The 18,375-nt window shown below is 45.8% G+C and overlaps 1 protein-coding gene across 9 annotated transcripts in view; it reads right to left on the bottom strand.

Annotated features, from left to right (window-relative positions):
• LOC120393093 (gametocyte-specific factor 1-like) overlaps positions 1–18,375 on the bottom strand; it is a 34,137-nt gene that overhangs the window by 13,990 nt on the left and 1,772 nt on the right. For all 9 annotated transcript variants that reach the window (XM_039517703.1, XM_039517708.1, XM_039517707.1 and 6 more), the window contains exons 2-5: positions 8,124–8,238; positions 2,986–3,086; positions 1,430–1,556; positions 16–99 (exon numbers count right to left, since the gene is read on the bottom strand). In XM_039517703.1, coding sequence (XP_039373637.1) covers positions 16–99; positions 1,430–1,556; positions 2,986–3,086; positions 8,124–8,145 — 334 coding nt within the window. In that variant the 5' untranslated portion in view covers positions 8,146–8,238. The remainder of the gene's footprint in view (positions 1–15; positions 100–1,429; positions 1,557–2,985; positions 3,087–8,123; positions 8,239–18,375) is intronic.

Here is an 18,375-nt window from a genome sequence, read left to right as displayed (position 1 = left end):
CGTCAACCGCCTCACCTTTATCCCAGTCTTCGTCACATGGAGACGGCTGCCACATGCTGACAGTGTTCATCTCTCTGTGGCAGTTATTCGACTGACTCACTTAAAGCAAAGAAAATTCTGAGTGAGAAAATCTTTTTGGATAAAATACAATCTTATTTTAGGGACATTAATCGTTTTTTGACCTAGCTGCAGAACAGCTCTAGGCTTTGGAGAGGAGCAGCATACGCTGGAAGCTGATCAGTACTCCCCTAGTCTTAGCAGCAAAAAACTCTTTAGGCCAGGGATGGGCACCCTGAAGGTAGCAAAGGGACACAAAATCCATGAGACCCCTTTGGTGGGCCATACCTTAAGAGGCTATACATTGCCCAGCTCTGAGAGTTTGCTACAACACAGAATGTTTGGCAGGCCAAATCAAATGATCTGGCAGGGTGCTTGCAGCCCCCCATTTGCCAATCCCTGTTTTAAGCCTCTTCTAAAGCTAAACAATTCTGCACACATTTTTCAGCAATGGTGCAGCTGCTCCAACATACGCATTGGGAGAGGGTTCAGGTGTGTCTATTGTCATGTCACAAAAATCTGCTCAAGGTTTTTTCACTACTATCATGCTCCAAGCCCTGTCTACATGAACATGCACATCATTGCTAGCTTCAGTACAACTCTACTTTTGCCAGAGAACAGGTACGTTTTCCAGTGTAGTGACAACCACATAGACATCAGTGGGGGGAGACATTGGAACACGACCCACATAACCAAGTGATTTAGGTGCTGGGGTGACAGACCTGGACAGTGAACTCCTCATCAGAGCCGACAGCATGGGCAGTGGTAGGAAAGCTTCCCCATAGTCCCCTCCCCAACTTGCTCCACTCTGAACTGGAAAAACCCACCTTCAATTGGGAAAGTTATTCAGCCTTCCTGGCCCAGTCACAGAAGTGAGGATTGTTATGATCTGGACACTTGTCCATTAAGAACTGGACTGAGACCAATTTATTTCACATGCCACTAGACAGGCTATGAAGATTTTTGGTCACTATCAGGTCAGATCTGCATTGGAGACCCACCTCTCTCATGACCACTATCTTTCCCGCTCTAAGCGGTCCAGATTACCAGCTAGATCTCATTTCAGCACACACAGTTTAGGGCACAATGTACAGTTCCCATTTTAACGCTAAAATCTCTGGCAGATAATGTAATGCAAGCCAGTTGCCTCTCAGATGCTTAGGAGAATTTGCATGGACACAGAATGAATGAAACTCAAGTCTCCCAGGGCTCCTGCTGCTTCTGTATCACATAGCACTACAGGTAAAGGGTTGCTTATGGAATAATAGAGTATTAAAACAATCTTTAACAGCAAAAATTAAGTTAGAAAGCTGTTAGCCCAAGAGTTCCAGAAGTGACTTTACAGAGCCAAAGGAGTCTAATATTTTCTCACCAATGTCTTGCTCAATGCAGCTTTTGTCATCACAGCTTGATATATGATGTCTGATCTCAGCTCTGGGAACCTGATGGCGGGCATTAAAGGGGCATGTGGCTAGCTGCTGTGCAATATCAGGGTGGTTCTAGAGAAACAGAAAAAGTATGTGCTATCTCACTGAATTCATCCTAGCCCTTGTATTTTCTAGTCACTAGTGAAGGGTTTGTGCAATCTGCATCCTGAAATAGGTTGAAAACATTTAAACAAGGAAAGCCAAAACTTAGTTCAGGTCCTGAGCACAAATGCAGTGTAGAAACAGTGAAGCATATGCATCCTTTATGATACATGCTATGTTTGTTCATTTTTATATGTAAACACCACCCTGATTTTCTCTTATTGAAGATCAGCCCCAGAACAAACACAGTGAAACCGTTGCAGTGTCATCACTGGCATGGTTCGATGCACAGATGAAATTGCCCTAAAAAGCCTACACGGGGAGTAAGTGCCTTGAAACCCTAAATAATTCAGCCACTTTATTTTTACATTAAGTAAGCAACAAACTAGAGAACAAGTTCCTGCCTGCACTAGAGCTTAAATCTTTGCAGTAAATTTAACTCTCCTGAAACAGGAGGGAAGTTACTCAATGTTCCAGCTGAGGCCACATCTATATTGGGGGCATTCTGACAGTAGAGGTAAACTAGTGTGGACACAGAAGAGAACTACTATTCCCCACTGAATGAAGAGCCTTTACCCTTAGAAAAGAGCAAGGCAACAAAGAGGAAGAACACACACTGCTCAGGCCTGCTCTGCACAGTTTTTATATTACTATAGCTATGCTGGCTAAGGGTGTAATTCCTAACCAATACAGTTATACAGTACATCATCTTAACATGTGGATGCAGTTATACCTGTATAAGTGTGCTCCTATCAGTACAACTAATATACACTAGCACTGGAGAGGTTAAAACAAGCTACTGACTGAGAGGACAAAAGAAAGGAGCAGCTTCTCCTGTTAAATATATAGCATTCTAGCCCAGAATAGAAGACTGAAAAGAGATAAAAAGTTTCAGACCGGTGTACATTGAATAGAATAATTAGCAATATAAAAAAAAAGATGGTTTACTTTGCAATCAGAGCAGTGCAGCTGCTAAAGAATTAGCTGCAACATCAGATCATTTTTGCTTTGGCCAGCCAGAAGGCATCCATATAACACTGGTTGCATCTGCTCCATGCCCTGAAGTGGGAAGCAAATACCTGGGTCCCATGAGTGAACTGCTGGAAGAGAATACGATCCCCATCACTAACCTAGGTATTCTGAAGAACCTATATGACCTTTCTTCAGGGCAAATGCACTGATCTGAAGTGCATTACTAAATATGAACTGGATGCTTTTACTAAGTGGTAAATGGATAACAGAGATATAAATATGAAATAAAGATGGCTTCTTCCAGTCTAATAGCAAGTGAATGCATCCTTCTAGCAAAAGGCAACAAAGCATACTGAGCTCACCATGCATTAACATTTACAAAAATATGATTTCCCAAGTGCATTAGAGACCTTACACCCTGTCCTACCTTCCTGCACTTTATAAGATGATAGGGAAACCGACAGGCTCGGATTTGATGATAGCGATCATATGGACATTGTATTAACTTCTCTGGATCCAAAGCATCAACTGGAAGAGAAGGAATAAAAAGACAAGAAAACATTCTGCCAAACAAGATCTAAGAACATCATCAACACAATTAACAAGTGTGGAAACATACTAGGCACTGGAGCTTTCCTCTAATGGGGTTAAGCCATGAATTTTTAATAGCCTAGACAAAAATTTAAAATTGCTACGTTGGAACTCATTGTGTACACCCAACCAAATGGACTTTTGGTGAATGGAATATTAAATTAAAAATGAGGAAAGTGTAGTCAGTAGTGCAGAGTGGCCAGTACATATCAATGAGTACACTTATGCAGAACAGTGAGCTGGAAATACACACATTACTATAAAACCCCTTGAAGCTACCAAATTAGCTAGCTGTATAGCAGTGACATGCTAAGGGTCAGCAGAAGCATGGCATTCTGAAGTAAATCCTTTTGCATTTATCTTCAATGCTCAAAGGCCATCTCTGCTGGAGTAAGAAAAAAAAATCAAACTAAAACAAACATGGCTGGAGTTAAGGCTGCAATTTGCACTACAGAGCACTTGGCCCTATAAAGTGCAGAGGTTGGCAGGTGCTTAGAGCCCAACACCCACTGAATATAGCGAGGGCCTAAGTCACAGGCACTTTTTGAAAATGTTCCCTCCTAGTCCACACTAGGACTCAGAGAGGCAGAGTCACCTTAATCACTTAAAAGTTACATAGAAGGGACAAGGTAGGTGAGGACCAACTTCCAATAGTGAGAGAGACAAGCTTTCAAGCATACACAGATCTTCAGGATTCAGTTTGTGTTCGTGCAGCAGCTTTCCTGCCACTACAAATGTGTCTCCCCTCACACCTTCCATGCTATTTACCCACATTTGTATCAGTGTACAGAGGGCATGCACACAAAGGAACAAGGGACAACAGACTGTGGGATGTTCTCTAGAGAGCTGGAAGTAAGGGGAAGGGCCAGATTGATTACATAAATCAGTGTTTTTAAATTTTTTTGATACCAGGGACCAGCTTGCAGCCTTTCTAAACAGTGTCAGAGAGACCAGAGGGACAGGCCACTGAGAAAGACTGACACAGGTCACTAGGACAAATGGCTACTTCTGACAAAGTGTGAATTGTCAATGTTTGTATGAATACTGTGTGCACCTCAGTTTCCCCTATGTGTTGCACAAGTATCTAGGCGGTGGGATAAAGGTGTGAGAGCTTTGCAGATACCCCAAGAGGGAAGGTACAAGTGCCATCTAGCTACCTGGGCTCAGCCAATGGTTGGACATTCTGTATCCTGAGGCCCATTCTCTGCAAGAGCCAGTCGGAGGAATTAGAGAACAAAGAGGTGGAGGCCAGGTGACCAGTTTGCCTGGGCAACAGCATACAGGATGGAGGAGGGCAACTGGGTGTGACTGAGAGTGAGCTGCTGAAAGCTGGTCAGTCTCCTGGTTTGGGACTGAGTGGGAGAACCCAGGGCTCTGGGTCTCCTTAAGATGGACTTTGCTTTAACTTCCTGCTTTCTGTGCTAACAAGATTCTGCTCTATGTTGTTTCAGACGACTAATAAACCCTTCTGTTTTACACCGTTGGGAGTGCCTGGCCCCTTAGGGCGGCATGCAAGGTTTCCCCCGGTGGTCTCTTCCGGTGGACTCGCTGCGGGCGGCTTGGGGGGTGACACAGGGATGGTGACCGCGCAGAGGTCAGACCCCGGCGGAGCTGAAGCCCAGGCGGTTTGTCTTAGTGAGTGTGCGCCCCGAGGGGTGGTCACACTACAAGAGGGTCCTGTCCGAGGGCTAGTCTACACTACTGCGCTGCTCTAGTGAGTCTGGTGGCGCACTATGCTGACTGGAGAGCCCTCTCCCATCAGCATAATTACTCCACCTCAGCAAGAGACGGAAGCTATGACAGCAGGAGAGTGTCCCCCACTGACTTAGGGCTGGTGTGGACAGCTCAGGTGATGCGTTGATCAGGGGGGTGGCTTTTTCACATCTGTGACTGACATAAATTATATCGACTTAAGAGGTAGTGTAGACAAGCCCTGAACTTCATCCAATGGTTCCAGAGCACCAAGCCTGTGTACCCATGAATTACTCTGTGTGTGTGTGTGGGGGGGGGGGGGGCGAGGAGAGTCATCCCCAATGCATCAAACCAGCACCATATGCCAGGCTAGGCCTCTGAAGAGGGCAGCTCCCTTACCCGACCATGATACTAACTAGGACTGTATATTAATCACAATTAACTCATGTGATTAAATAAAATCACAATTAAAAAATTAATCACGATTACTCACAGTTTTAATCATTGCACTGTTACACAACAGTATACCAACTGAAGTATAAAATATTTTTGGATGTTTTCTACATTTTCAAATATATTGATTTCAATTATGACACAGAATACAAAAGATACAGTGCTGACTCTTGTTTTTATTACAAATATTTGCACTGTAAAAATGATAAATAGTATTTTTCAATTCACCTCATACAAGTAGTGTGGTACAATCTCTTTATTTGTGAAAATGCAACTTACAAATGTAGATGTGTTACATAACTGCACTCAAAAACAAAACAAAACTTTAGAGCCCACAAGTCCACTGAGTCCTACTTCTTGTTCAGCCAATCGCTAAGAAAAACAAGTTTGTTTACATTTATGGGAGATACTGCTGCTCATTTCTCATTTACAATGTCACCTGAAACTCAGAACAGGAGTTTGTATGGCACATTTGTAGCCAGCACCGCAAGGTATTTACATGCCAGATATGCTAAACATTCATATGCCCCTTCATGCTTCAGCCACATTTCAGAGGTCATGCTTCCATGCTGACGACACTTGTTAAAAAAACAACACATTAAATAATTTGAGACTGAATTCTTTGGGGGAGAATTGTAGGTTTCCTTCTCTGTTTTACCCACATTTTGCCATATATTTCACGTTCTAGCAGTCTCAGATGATGACCCAACACATGTTGTTCATTTTAAGGACAATTTTTAACTGCAGATTTGACAAAATGCAAAGAATGTACAAATGTGAGATTTCTAAAGATAGCTACAGCACTCAACCCAAGATTTAAGAATCTGAAGTGCCTTTGAAAATCTGAGAGGATGAGGTGTGGAGCATGTTTTCAGAAGTCTTAAAGAACAATACTCCAATGTGTAAACTACAGAACCCAAACCACAAAAGAAATTCAACCTTCTGCTGGTGGCATCTGACTCAGATTATGAAAGTAACATGCGTTGGGCCACACTGCTTTAGATCGTTATTGAGCAGAACTTGTCGTCAGCATGGACACATGTCCTCTGGAATGGTGCTTGAAGGGACATATGAATCTTTAGCGCAGGGGTCAGAACCTTTCAGAAGTGGTGTGCCGAGTCTTCATTTATTCACTCTAATTTAAGGTTTTGCGTGCCAGTAATACATTTTAATGTTTTTAGAAGGTCTCTTTCTATAAGTCTATAATATAGAACTAAACTATTGTTGTATGTAAAGTAAATGATGTTTTTAAAATGTTTAAGAAGCTTCATTTAAAATTAAATTAAAATGCAGAGCCTCCCAGACCAGTGGCCAAGACCCAGGCCGTGTGAGTGCCACTGAAAATCAGCTCACGTGCCACCTTCGGCACACGTACCATAGGTTGCCTATCCCTGCTTTAGCGCATCTGGCACTTAAGTATCTTGCGACGCTGGCTACAACAGTGCCATGTGAACGCCTGTTCTCATTCCAGGTGAGATTGTAAACAAGAAGTGGGCAGCATTATCTCCTGCAAATGTAAACAAACTTGTTTATCTTAGCAATTGGCTGAACAAGAAGTAAGACTGACTGTACGTGTAGGCTCTAAAGTTTTACATTGTTTTAGGAGGCAATTTTTTTGGTCCATAATTCTACATTTGTAAGTTCAACTTTCATGATAAAGAGATTGCATTATATTATTTATATTACATGAACTGAAAAATACTATTTTTACAGTACAAACACTTGTAATAAAAAATAAATATAAGTGAGCACTGTACACTTTGTATTCTTTGTTGTAATTGAAATCAATGTATTTGAAAATGTAGAAAACATCCACATATATTTAAATAAATAGTATTCTCTTACTGTTTAATCGTGTGATTAACCTGTTTAATTGTTTGACAGCCCTAGAACTAACAGGATATTAACCTTGGTAAGGCAACTGGTAATAAAGTAAATTATGAAATGTGGCATGGATAGGGCCTTAATAAGAAGTCACTTTACTGGGATGATCCCCAGGAAACTGATTTAGGCCCTGTCTGCACCAGACATGACTGTAGTTTTGTAACCAGTTTGTACCCAACACAGCAAATCTGCTAGTTGGATCGTCCATTTCTCCAGACCGCTGACATGCTGCAGCTGGGGGACATAGTCCACTAGGGTCAGTGTGGGAACCTACACACACAGTGGAGGACTGTAAAATGACAACTTCCTGGAGGCCTTCATGCCTTGAACATTACTGATAAGAACGCTGTGGCTTAGCCAGATTGCATATGCTAAATAAATAAAGTGAACCCCACACAGCTGAGTTACACCCCCACTCCAGCCTTCCCAGCTCACAAAGGTTGGGGCATGGTGTTGCATGTCTGCACCCAATATGCTGCCTAGAAGAGTTTGTCTCAGTACACCCAGTCACCCACCCAGGAACTACATATCACCCAAGCAGTCTCACACCCACCTTGCAAAACCTAGGTATGGTTTCTTGCTGTGATATTGACCCACATCATTGTTTATTGCCTCTAAAGTTTGTGTGGTTTTGAACTGCAAGAAGACCACAAATTCTTTCATTCTGGGACCCAAAATCAGGTGCAGTGAACCACTGCTCTAATACACAGATGCATATATCCACCAAACTTAATGCCTAGAGGGGAAAGTTACTTCCCTAGAAGCCACTCCCTCCTTTTAATCAAGTTTAAGATACTTTAATACTTTCAAAGATCTAAGCTGTCTCTCACTGTATCTTTGCAGGAACCATGAATAGAATCAGAATTGTAGGACTGGAAGGGACCTCCAGAGGTCATCTAGTCCAGACCCTGCATGAATGTTACAAGCCAGCAAAGAAATACTTACCATAGTTGTCTTCTAAATCCATTTTAATGATGCTGAAAGAACGCTGACTTAAGTTTCGCTGGAGGACCCTTTGAGCCAGTCTCTGAGTGTCACTCTCCTCCTTAAAATATTTACCCTATAGACCAAAAATGAAGAGATTCACAGATTGCTAAGGCCAGAAGAGACAATTATGATCATCTAAGAGGTTTCAACCTGTGATCCACAGACCCATGGGGGTCCACAGACTATATCTAGGATTTCCAAAGGGTCCTGCACCTCCATTCGAAATTTTTTAAGAGTCCACAAATGAAAAAAGTTGAAAACTACTGATTTAGGCTGACCTGCATAACACAAGGCATAGGACTGCCCTGACTTAATTCCCATCTGACCTAGTGCAGATCCTTTAGAAAGAGATCAGATCTTGATTTCAAAAGTTTGATGGAGAGTCTACCACAACAGCTGGTAATTTTTCCAATGGTTAATTACCCTCATTGTTAAAAATAAGCCTTATTTCCACTCTAAATTTTTCTAGCTTCAACTTGCAAGCACTGGAAATAACTTGAAAGTTATTTCAATTTATTCATCACAGCTACTAAGGGTCAATGATCAACTGCATGACAGCAGCCAGTAGACTTTATATCTATGCTATGTATGCTTAGGACACAAGCTTATAAGGTGGCCCACGTATAACGTAGGGCACCTGGAACCTCATATTCTTCTGCCACACACAGAAAGGTTTCCTCCAAGATGCTAAAATCCAAAGATTTATCTGAAACATCCTTCTTGCCCAATAAATTTAAAAGGGTTAAAAGAACCAGTTCCCAAGAAAAGTTAAGCCATGTATTTTGAGAGCTCAATTATCTCTTATACACAATTTAGTGCTCCATCCTGAGCCACTCCACCTGCCTGACAGGTCAACACTTTTACACCTAGGCTTTGGCTACACTTACACTTCAAAGCGCTGCCACGGCTGAACTAGAAATGAGCTCCGTTTCACATGTGTGGGTGGTGATCAGGGACAGTCTCAATTTTTGGGTCTTTTTCTTATATAGGCTCCTATTACCCCTCACCCCCGTCCCGATTTTTCACACTTGCTGTCTGGTCACTCTAGGGTGTGCACATGTGTGGGTCCCAGCTGCTCCCTGCCCCCCCCTCATTAAAGCAGGTGTGCAGGGTTACTGCCCTGGGAACTGCAGGGCACCAGTGGATGTGGGGCTGGCTGCAGATAGGGGCGTGGGGCAGGGCTAGCTGGAGGCAGGGAGTGACACGGGCTGGCTGTGGGCAGGTGATGCAGACGGGCGGGCTGCGGGCGGCTGTGGGCAGGGGGCGGCTGCGGGCGGCTGTGGGCAGGGGGCGGCTGCGGGTGGCTGTGGGCAGGGGGCGGCTGCGGGCGGCTGTGGGCAGGGGGCGGCTGCGGGCGGCTGTGGGCAGGGGGTGGCTGCGGGCAGCTGTGGGCAGGGGGTGGCTGGGGGCAGGGGCTGGCTGCGGGCAGGGGGGGGCTGTGGGCAGGGGCGGCTGGGGCAGGGGGGCAGAGGCTGGCTGGGGCAGGGGTGGCTGGGGGCAGGGGTGGGCAGAGAAGGGGAGGGCTGGCTGTGGGCAGGGGCTGGCTGCGGGCAGGGGGGTGGCTGGGGGCGGCTGGGGGCAGGGAAGGCGGGGAGGGCAGGGGGCTGGCTGGGGGGCAGGGGTGGCTGGGGGCAGGGGCGGGAGGCAGACACTCACACGGGAGGGGGGAGCAGCAGGACGCAGCCGGGGACTCACCAGGCAGCAGCAGGAGCCCCAGGGCCAGAGGCCCAAAGAGCAGGAGCAGCAACAGGGCCAGGAGGCAGCTCACATGGCTCTCGCAGCACAGCGCAGCGCCCCCCGGCGGCCGGGTGGAGGAATTACAGGCTTCCCAGGCAGAGCCCATCAAAGCTTCCCTCGCAGGGAAGCTAGTTAACAAGCGGTTCTAAAACTGCTTCTAAATTTAACAACGGGTTCGCGCGAACCGGTGCGAACCGGCTCCAGCTCACCCCTGCTGATGACCCATTCCAGCTGGGGATGTTCTCCAGAGACTTGATTTGAACCTGCAGTTTATTCCATCACTGCTACAATCCTGAACTAAGAACTTTGCCATTACTGTATCTAATTGATTCCATTTAACCAATTCTAGCTCTCATCTCTACCTTTTTCCCTTTATGAATAAACCTTTAGATTTTAGGTTCTAAAGGATTGGCAACAGCGTGATTTGTGGGTAAGATCTGATGTGTACATTGACCTGGGTCTGGGGCTTGATTCTTTGGAATCAAGAGAACCTTTTTCTTTTATTGGGGCGTTGGTTTTCATAACCATTCATCCCCAGGACGAGTGGCACTGGTGGGGATACTGGGAGACTGGAGTGTCTAAGGAAATTGCTTGTGTGACTTGTGATTAGCCAGTGGGGTGAAACCGAAGTCCTTTTTGTCTGGCTGGTTTGATTTGCCTTAGAGGTGGAAAAACCCCAGCCTTGGGCTGTGACTGCCCTGTTTGAGCAATTGGTCCTGAATTGGCTCTCTCAGTTGGGTCCCGCCAGAACTGCATCGTCACAGATCCTTCTATGGAACGAAGCCTCAAAATCGCACGTAGTATTACAGATGATTTGAGACCGTACTAAGAAATGTTTGAGGAGCTCAAGAGACAAGAGCTACACTTGCCAATCACCATGTTTTTAAAGAAAAAATAACCAGCAGCAGCAGAGCCTACACAATCAACTTCTCGAGCTGAACCAGAGCCAACCACTTAGTCTACGGCTCGCTCTCCATCACTCAAGCCTGGTCCATCGTCTCCTGAATCGACATCAAGCCCTGATGACTCAATTATAGTGTTGTCAGGGGAAGAGGAAGACTAATCATTGGAGTTTGTACAGTACAAGACTAGCAAGACTATCCAGGATGACTGGTGACTGTTCAGGTTTACAGTACTGTACTGTTTTCATTTTTTATTCTTCTGTTATGTTATTAAAAATATAGTAAAATTGTGCATTTGTAGTCTCTTTTATACTGTACATTGGTGTATACAATACATAGTACTGTACAGGGTTGTATACACAAAACTGTACTTTATGGGTGATTTAAGGGATTTTCAAGGGTCATTTTGACTATAGGAGATTTTCGCTTTACATGCTGACTGCGGGCGTAACCCCAGCGTAAGATCGACAGACCAGTACAGTCTTCATTGCAGCTCATATGGTAGCGTTTCCATGAGCCCCACCTCCTTTGGTGCACAGGATGGATGGGGCTGATAGAAAGGGCAGCTAGTCAGTGTTCCCTTTTATCTGCATTGGTCAGTGGGTGGCGCTTGTTGTATTCATTTAGATGGAAGATCAGGCCCAGAGAGTCAGAGGTGTTAACGAGACCCTGCAGCTGTCAACGTTAAACACTCGGATACAAAGTCGGGAGACTGGTATACAGAGACCTCAAGCTGCTTAGTCCCATGGCAAACATCCCTTTAAAAATCTTGGTAACTTTCTACTGAAGATCCAGAAGAAGAAGAAAAACAGTGACAGCATTGGAGGTGTAAAACACTAAGGAAGGCTTTTATCTTAACAACATTGTTGTTGTTGTTCCCTTTCCCTTGACCAGCAGAGCAGCTTTGCAAAGAAAACCCTCTGACAGTCTCTCAAATTAGTGGGTCTCAGCTTGTGGTCAGCGGACCCTTGGGGGTCTGCAGACTATGGCAAACGGGTCCAAAAAATAAGGCAACTTACAGCACTGCAGCTGGACGGTAGAGCTACTCCTCTGCAGCGCATGTGGCAAAGCTGCTCTATGCCAATGGGAGAGCTCTCGGTCGGCGTGAAAAAGCCACTCCAGTGGCGGCAGGAGCTATGTCAGTGGGAGAAGCTCTCCTGCCAATGATGCACTTATGCCAGCGTAACATATGTCACTCGGGGAAGGGGCATGAGCAACAGACATTTTGACGACATAAGTGGTAATGCAGGCATGGCCCATCCCTTTAGTAGTGTGTCAGAAGAGACACCTTTAAATTGGGGCATGAAGGAGACAGGGAAGAGGACAGATACCCAAACATATTCTTCAAATTGATTTTGAACGCAGTAGATACTGGCAACACTACAGTGCTTCTAGATTCTGAAATGCAAACATGAAATCCTCGTCACCAGCTCTTACTCCAGATTACCAAGGCACTGTGCAAGTTGTGGGCTGTGCTTATTAGTATTTTAAAATTAGGAGTGTAACTTTTAAATAAAGACACATTTCCTATAAATGAGAGAAAGTTATCACGTGACTAATCCAAATAATTTTGCTTTATACATCAGTAGGTGAGAGTTTGAGAATACAGCATGTTTGAAAGAGCGATGGCTTCCGCTGGTTTGCATTTCTTCTTGTAACTCATGAGGACACAGTCCAGACTATAAACAGAAAAATAAGGATTGGAAAAGCGACAGTCCTCTACTCTGCCATCAAAGAGGCATAAAACAATCGTGCAACTTAAAGACTTGAGCTATGGAACACTCAAAGTATTCAACAAAAGGAAATTCTAAATCATTTCCTGTGTTTGTTTTACCATAGTTTCATTCTTGCACAGGACTGGCTTTTAGAATTCATGTACTAGGTATTTCTCACCTATGGTCACAACTCTGTTTGTAGCATCACAGTTAGCTGCTGTAGATTGTGTTGACCCCTCTATGACCCCACTGCTGCTGCTTCTGGCCGCCCTGCCGCAGTCTCTGGGTGTCTCGAGCCGATTCGCCCAACCCCGGCTGTGGTGCTAGTGGGCAGTTGCCCTGCGGCACCTGCAGGCGGCGCCGTGTGCCCCACAGAGTGGCCCCCAGCCCGAGTGTCCCCTGCTCGGACCCTGCCCGGCCCACCCACAAGGTGTGGGACCTGCTCCCTTGTGGCGCGAACCGCAGCAGCCGCAGGGCACCCCTGCGCACAATGTGCTGCTGCTGCCATGGCTGGCTCTAGGATTTTGCCACCCCAAACAAAACAAAAAAAAGATGGCTGGAATGCCGCCCCTGAAAATGTGCTGCCCCAAGCACGTGCTTGGTTTGCTGGTGCCTAGAGCCGTCCCTGTCTCTTATGCAATCCCTATCTTGTTGTTGTGTAGGTACAGAAGAAGGTAATGGCAACACTGAAGGGCATGGGGGGGGGTCTTGGTAGCTGCCCTTTGTTTAGTTAGGCAGGATGGAACATGTGATTCAAGGCACGAATGGTGTTCCATAGTGATCCCATTGTGTTAAAAATGGTCTAGATTGTGAAGAGACTCATAGGTATTTGTGTTCCATTTTTATCAATACTTAATCGAGAATCCCTTCAAGAATCCCCCTGGAGTGCTGCGCTCCTGTTCGATTGAAAACTCACTTTGCTTTTAGATCCGCTAATCCCAAAAGAATAGTACAATTCTACTCAGGGCCACTGCTCAACTGAACACACAGAACTTAAAAAGAGAGAGTGTGTGTGAAAACAGGAATAAATGTATCATCAAAGAACAGCGATTCAAGCAGGGCCGGCTTTAGGAAGTGCGGGGCCCAATTCGAACATTTTCGGCGGGGCCCCGGCAGGGATGACTAAAAAAAAAAAAAAAAAACCATGTAAAAAAAAGCCTTTCATTTCTTAGCAACCGGTTCCCTGTAAAAAGTTCTGCTTTAAGGGATGTGCCACAGTATGTATTTTTTGTACCAATAGGGTTACCATACGTCCGTATTTTTAAAAATTCCTCCTGGATGGCGATTTAAGAACCAAAAAGCTGGACATGTCTGGGAAAATACGGATGTACGTTAACCCTACCTAAAGTTCTTTTTTAAAAAGATGGGCCTGAACTAGAAATGAGCTCTGTTTCACATGTGTGGGTCCCTGCCACTCCCTGGGGGTGTGCTAGGGTGACCAGATGTCCAGATTTTATAGGGACAGTCCCGATTTGGGGGTCTTTTTCTTATATAGGATCCTACTACCCCCCACCTCTGTTCCAATTTTTCACACTTGCTGTCTGGTCACCCTAGGGTGTGCACATGTGTGGGTCCCAGCTGTTCCCTGCCCCTCTCATTGAAGCAGGTGTGCAGGGTTACTGCCCTGGGAACTGCAGGGCACCAGTGGACATGGGGCTGGCTGGAGGCAGGGCAGGGACTGACTGGAGGTAGGGTCTGGCTGCTAGCAGGGCAAGGGGTGTGGGGCTGGCTGGAGACAGGGGGATGTGGGGTGGGCTGGCTGGCTTCAGGCAGGGCCGCAGGGGGGTGCAGCAAGGGTTGGCAGGCCTGGAGACAGAGGAGTGCGGGACTGGCTGGCTTCAGGCGTGCGTGCAGCAGGGGTTGTCTGGAGACAGGGCAGGGGGTGCGGGGCTGGTGCGGGCAGGGGCTGGGTGCAGACAGGGAGTGTGGGTACAGGGGGTACAGCCCACCCTGTACGGTAAATGCCGCCTCCTCCTCCCTCCCCCACCAGGGTAGCAGTAGCAGCCCGGGGCTTGGGGGCTATTTAAAGGGCCAGTGGCTCCCCTGCTTCCAACGCCCTAGCCCTTTAAATAGCCATGGGAGTCCTGGGGAAGCGGCAGGGCTCCGGGGGCTATTTAAAGGACCGGGGCAGCAGAGGCAGCTGGAGCCCCCTGCTATCCCAGGACTCTGGGGGTTATTTAAAGGGCCTGGGGCTCCCCTGCTTCTACCACCCTGGCCCTTTAAATAGCCACGGGAGCCCTGGGGAAGTGGCGGGGTTCCAGGGGCTATTTAAAGGGCCAGGGCAGTAGAAGCAAGGGGAGCCCTGGACTTTTTAAATAGCCCCCAGGGCTCCAGCAGTGGGGCTCTGGTGGCAATTTAAAGGGCCTGAGGCTCCAGTCCCTGCTGGGAGCCCCAGGCCCTTTAAATTGCCCCCTGGGGAAGCTGGGCCACCCCGGTACAGCGCACTGGCAGGGCTTGGGTGCAGGGCCCTCTTAGGCGCGGGTCCCGATTTGGGGGAATTGGTTGAATTGGCCTAAAGCCGGCCCTGGATTCAAGTGAGAGAGAGTGAGAATTTTGGAAACAGTTACATATTAAACAAAATCATAACATGCTTTCTAGACACTAAACATGACCAACAAGACGTTATCCTGTCTCCACAAGATCGCTTACATATTCTTTCACCAGTATTTTCAATCCTTTGGCTGAGAATCAGGGGCGTAGCCACAGATGGGCCTGGGTGGGTTGTGGCCGACTTACTTAGCAGCCAGGCCCATCCAAATCTGAGCAAAGATGTTGTGCTGCCACAACAGCCTGGGGCTTCACTCAGGCACCTGAAATCCAGGGCGGAGCTATGCACCTGTCCTTCAGAAACTACTCTCCAGCAGCTCTGCCTTGCCATTTTCTGAGCTGCGGGACAGAGGGTTCCTGCTGCCCTGACCTCTTGGGGCAGACCGGCCACAGGAGCACATGCCAGCACGCAGCAGTAACACACAATGAAGCAATGAAGGACAGCACCACAAAGGCGCATTAGTGCCTAGCTGTTCTGCCATCCCACCGCTTCCACCTGGCCATACCATCAGGTCACTAGCATAGGGAGGATTGAAATTGGAAAGGAGGTGGCGGGAACCACACCCCACGCACAGGGCTTGGGCCTTCCCCACGCAGAATACAGCATGGGCTGTTTGTGCACCAGGAAATCACCCCATGCGCAGTGAGGGGCGGATGCCGTGTCTCCCCTCTGCTGGAGGAATGGTCGAGCCTCCACCTGCAGCTGCTCTGAAGGGAAGTGTGTGCACAAGGCTTGTGTTGTGCAAACCTTGCCCCGTGTAAACACACTGAGAGTCAACCTATGATCCAGCTCTTGTAAAATGCAGCCAGTTAACACCACAGTGACCATGGGGGTAAAGCTGTGGCTTCCTTTTAAGGGTCTACTATTGCCCAAGATCTAAGTCAAGCTGAGGCAGTGTTTGCGTGATGTGCTAATTTCTGAGCTCCTGATGCCTGCACAGTGTTTGTCATGGCTTCGCCACACATAATGTTGTTCTGTTATTGATCTTAATTTGTTCTGTGGCATTTAATAGTTTATGGTGTTACGTGTCACATCCATGAACACTCTTCCTATCACTGGTCCATCTGTAGTGGACCTATATGTGGATGCCTTGCCTGATGTTAACAGCTGCAATGAACAAGCATTATTACAATTACCCCTGCTCCTACACAATGCTGCATTCTTAAAAGGCCGAAGTTTATGGAGCCAGGTGCAGATAGTGAGGGGTGCATAACAGCAGCACAGAGACAGGCAAATTCTCTGTGCTGACCATGCCCTTAGCTTCTTACAGAGTGGCCTCCTGTTTATGTACTAAAAATGGAGTAGGCCTCAATTGTGTGCCACTATATACTTTCCATCTTGTACAAGTCCCCAGTTTACACAATGGTATGGAACAGGGGCTTAGTGACATCAGACCCTGAATCAGGGAGAAAGTTCCCTAAATATGTAGCATTCTATTAGTTAATGTTGGTACCTGGTCAAAGGGGAGTTTTTTGCTTGCTTTATTATCCTCTTGTCTGTTTATTGTGCTGTTACTATGTCTTAATTAATGACAGTTAAGGACTATTTTGTTCTATGTCTGTACAGGTCCTAGCGCAATGGGATCCTGGTCTGTGACTGGGACTATGAGGCAGTGCTGCAATACAAATAATCACATGCTGATCTACAGAAATACTTTTTTTACCGTAGCCATTCCCTCTGGCTTAAGAGATTAGTCACTGAAAATGGAAGTATGTGAACTTGACATCTGCAGTTTAACTCAGTCCCTTCATCTCCTGCAGTGAGTGTGCTTTCTGCTCAATACACACTTAATGGTCCACATGATAGGGTTATGAAGATGGGTCTATGGGAGGGTTTGACTTCCTCTACCATGGGCTGCTATTGCAGGAAGGAGGTTTGCTTGGAAGAGATGAGGTCCATCTGACCAAGAAGGAGAAGAATATCTTCATGTGCTGACTCACCAACCTTATGAGAAGAGCTTAAAACTAAGTTCAGAGGGGGCGGGTGAAAAAAGCCACCAGGTAAAAAAAGGTGACCTTAATAGAGGACTAGATGTTTGGGGAAAAGCAGATGTGGAAAATTGTAGTAGAATTATAGGAGTAACAAAAGGGAAATCCATGGGGGGGTATCTGCTTAACATCTTAGATGTCTATACACAAATGGAAGGAGTAATAATAATGAGGAATAAACAGTAAAATCTGGGAGTTTTAGTACATAAGTCATAATTGAGCTTAACTGGCATCACAGGTACTTGATGGGCTAAATCTTAGGACTTGGTATAGAGGGCTATAGCTTGGTCAGGAAGGACAAGCAGGAAAAAAAAAAAGAGAGGACATATTGCATTGTACACTTGTTCTGAGGTCCAGAAGGAGGTGAGAAGCAGACCAGTTGAAAGTCTCTGAGTAAAGATAAAAGAAGGAAAAAACAGGGGTGATGTCCTGGTAAGGGTCTATTACAGACCACCCAATCAGGAAGAGGAGGGAGATGAGGCATTTCTAGAACAAAAACCAGAAATATTCAAAACACAAATCCTGATGATAATAATGGGGGATTTTACCTACCTAGACAGCTGTTAAGAAAGAAATATGGCAAAAAACAAAATTATCCAGTAAGTTCCTGGAATGTACTGGGGACAATGCTTTGTTTCAGAAAATGGAGGAAGTAACCTGAAGGACAGCCATTTTAGACTTTATTTTGACCAACAGGGAGGAGCTGGTTGTGAAGGTGGAAGGTGATTTGGGTGAAAGTGATTATGAATGATAGATTTCATGATTCTAAGGAAAGGAAGGAGTGAGAATGACAGAGGAAGGACTACAAAAAGCTCACTTCAATATACTCAAAGAATTGGTAGGTAGCCACCCATAAGGAAAATATCTAAGGCATAAAGGAGTTCAGGAAAGCTGGCAATTTCTCATGGAGACAATATTAAAGGCACAACTGCCAATACAAAGGAAAGATAGGAAGAATAGTAAGTTTTTTAATGACCTGAAAATCAAAAAGAAATCCTACTCAATGTGGAAACATGGACGAATTACTAAGGAGGAGTACAAAAGAATAGCATATACATGTAAGGATAAAATCAGAAAGGGTAAGGCACAAAATCAGTTATACATAGAAAGGGACAAATGTAATTGGAATTCTTTTCCCATATTTTTTACTGCAAAGAGTGTCATCACTCTGAATGCTTTAAAGGCAACATAACTTCCAAAATCAAGAGTTGGCTCTACATATGGCCCTACATATGACACCACACTGTGTTAAACACAGTAAAAATTAATGTAGTTGATTTGTCTGGCAGGACATGGAAATTAAGTATAAATTTCAATTCA

This window comes from Mauremys reevesii, unplaced genomic scaffold (genome assembly GCF_016161935.1).
Source record: "Mauremys reevesii isolate NIE-2019 unplaced genomic scaffold, ASM1616193v1 Contig145, whole genome shotgun sequence".
NCBI lineage: Eukaryota > Metazoa > Chordata > Testudines > Geoemydidae > Mauremys > Mauremys reevesii.
Note: the sequence above shows the minus strand (reverse complement) of the source record. Positions and strands in the feature narration are given on the sequence as shown.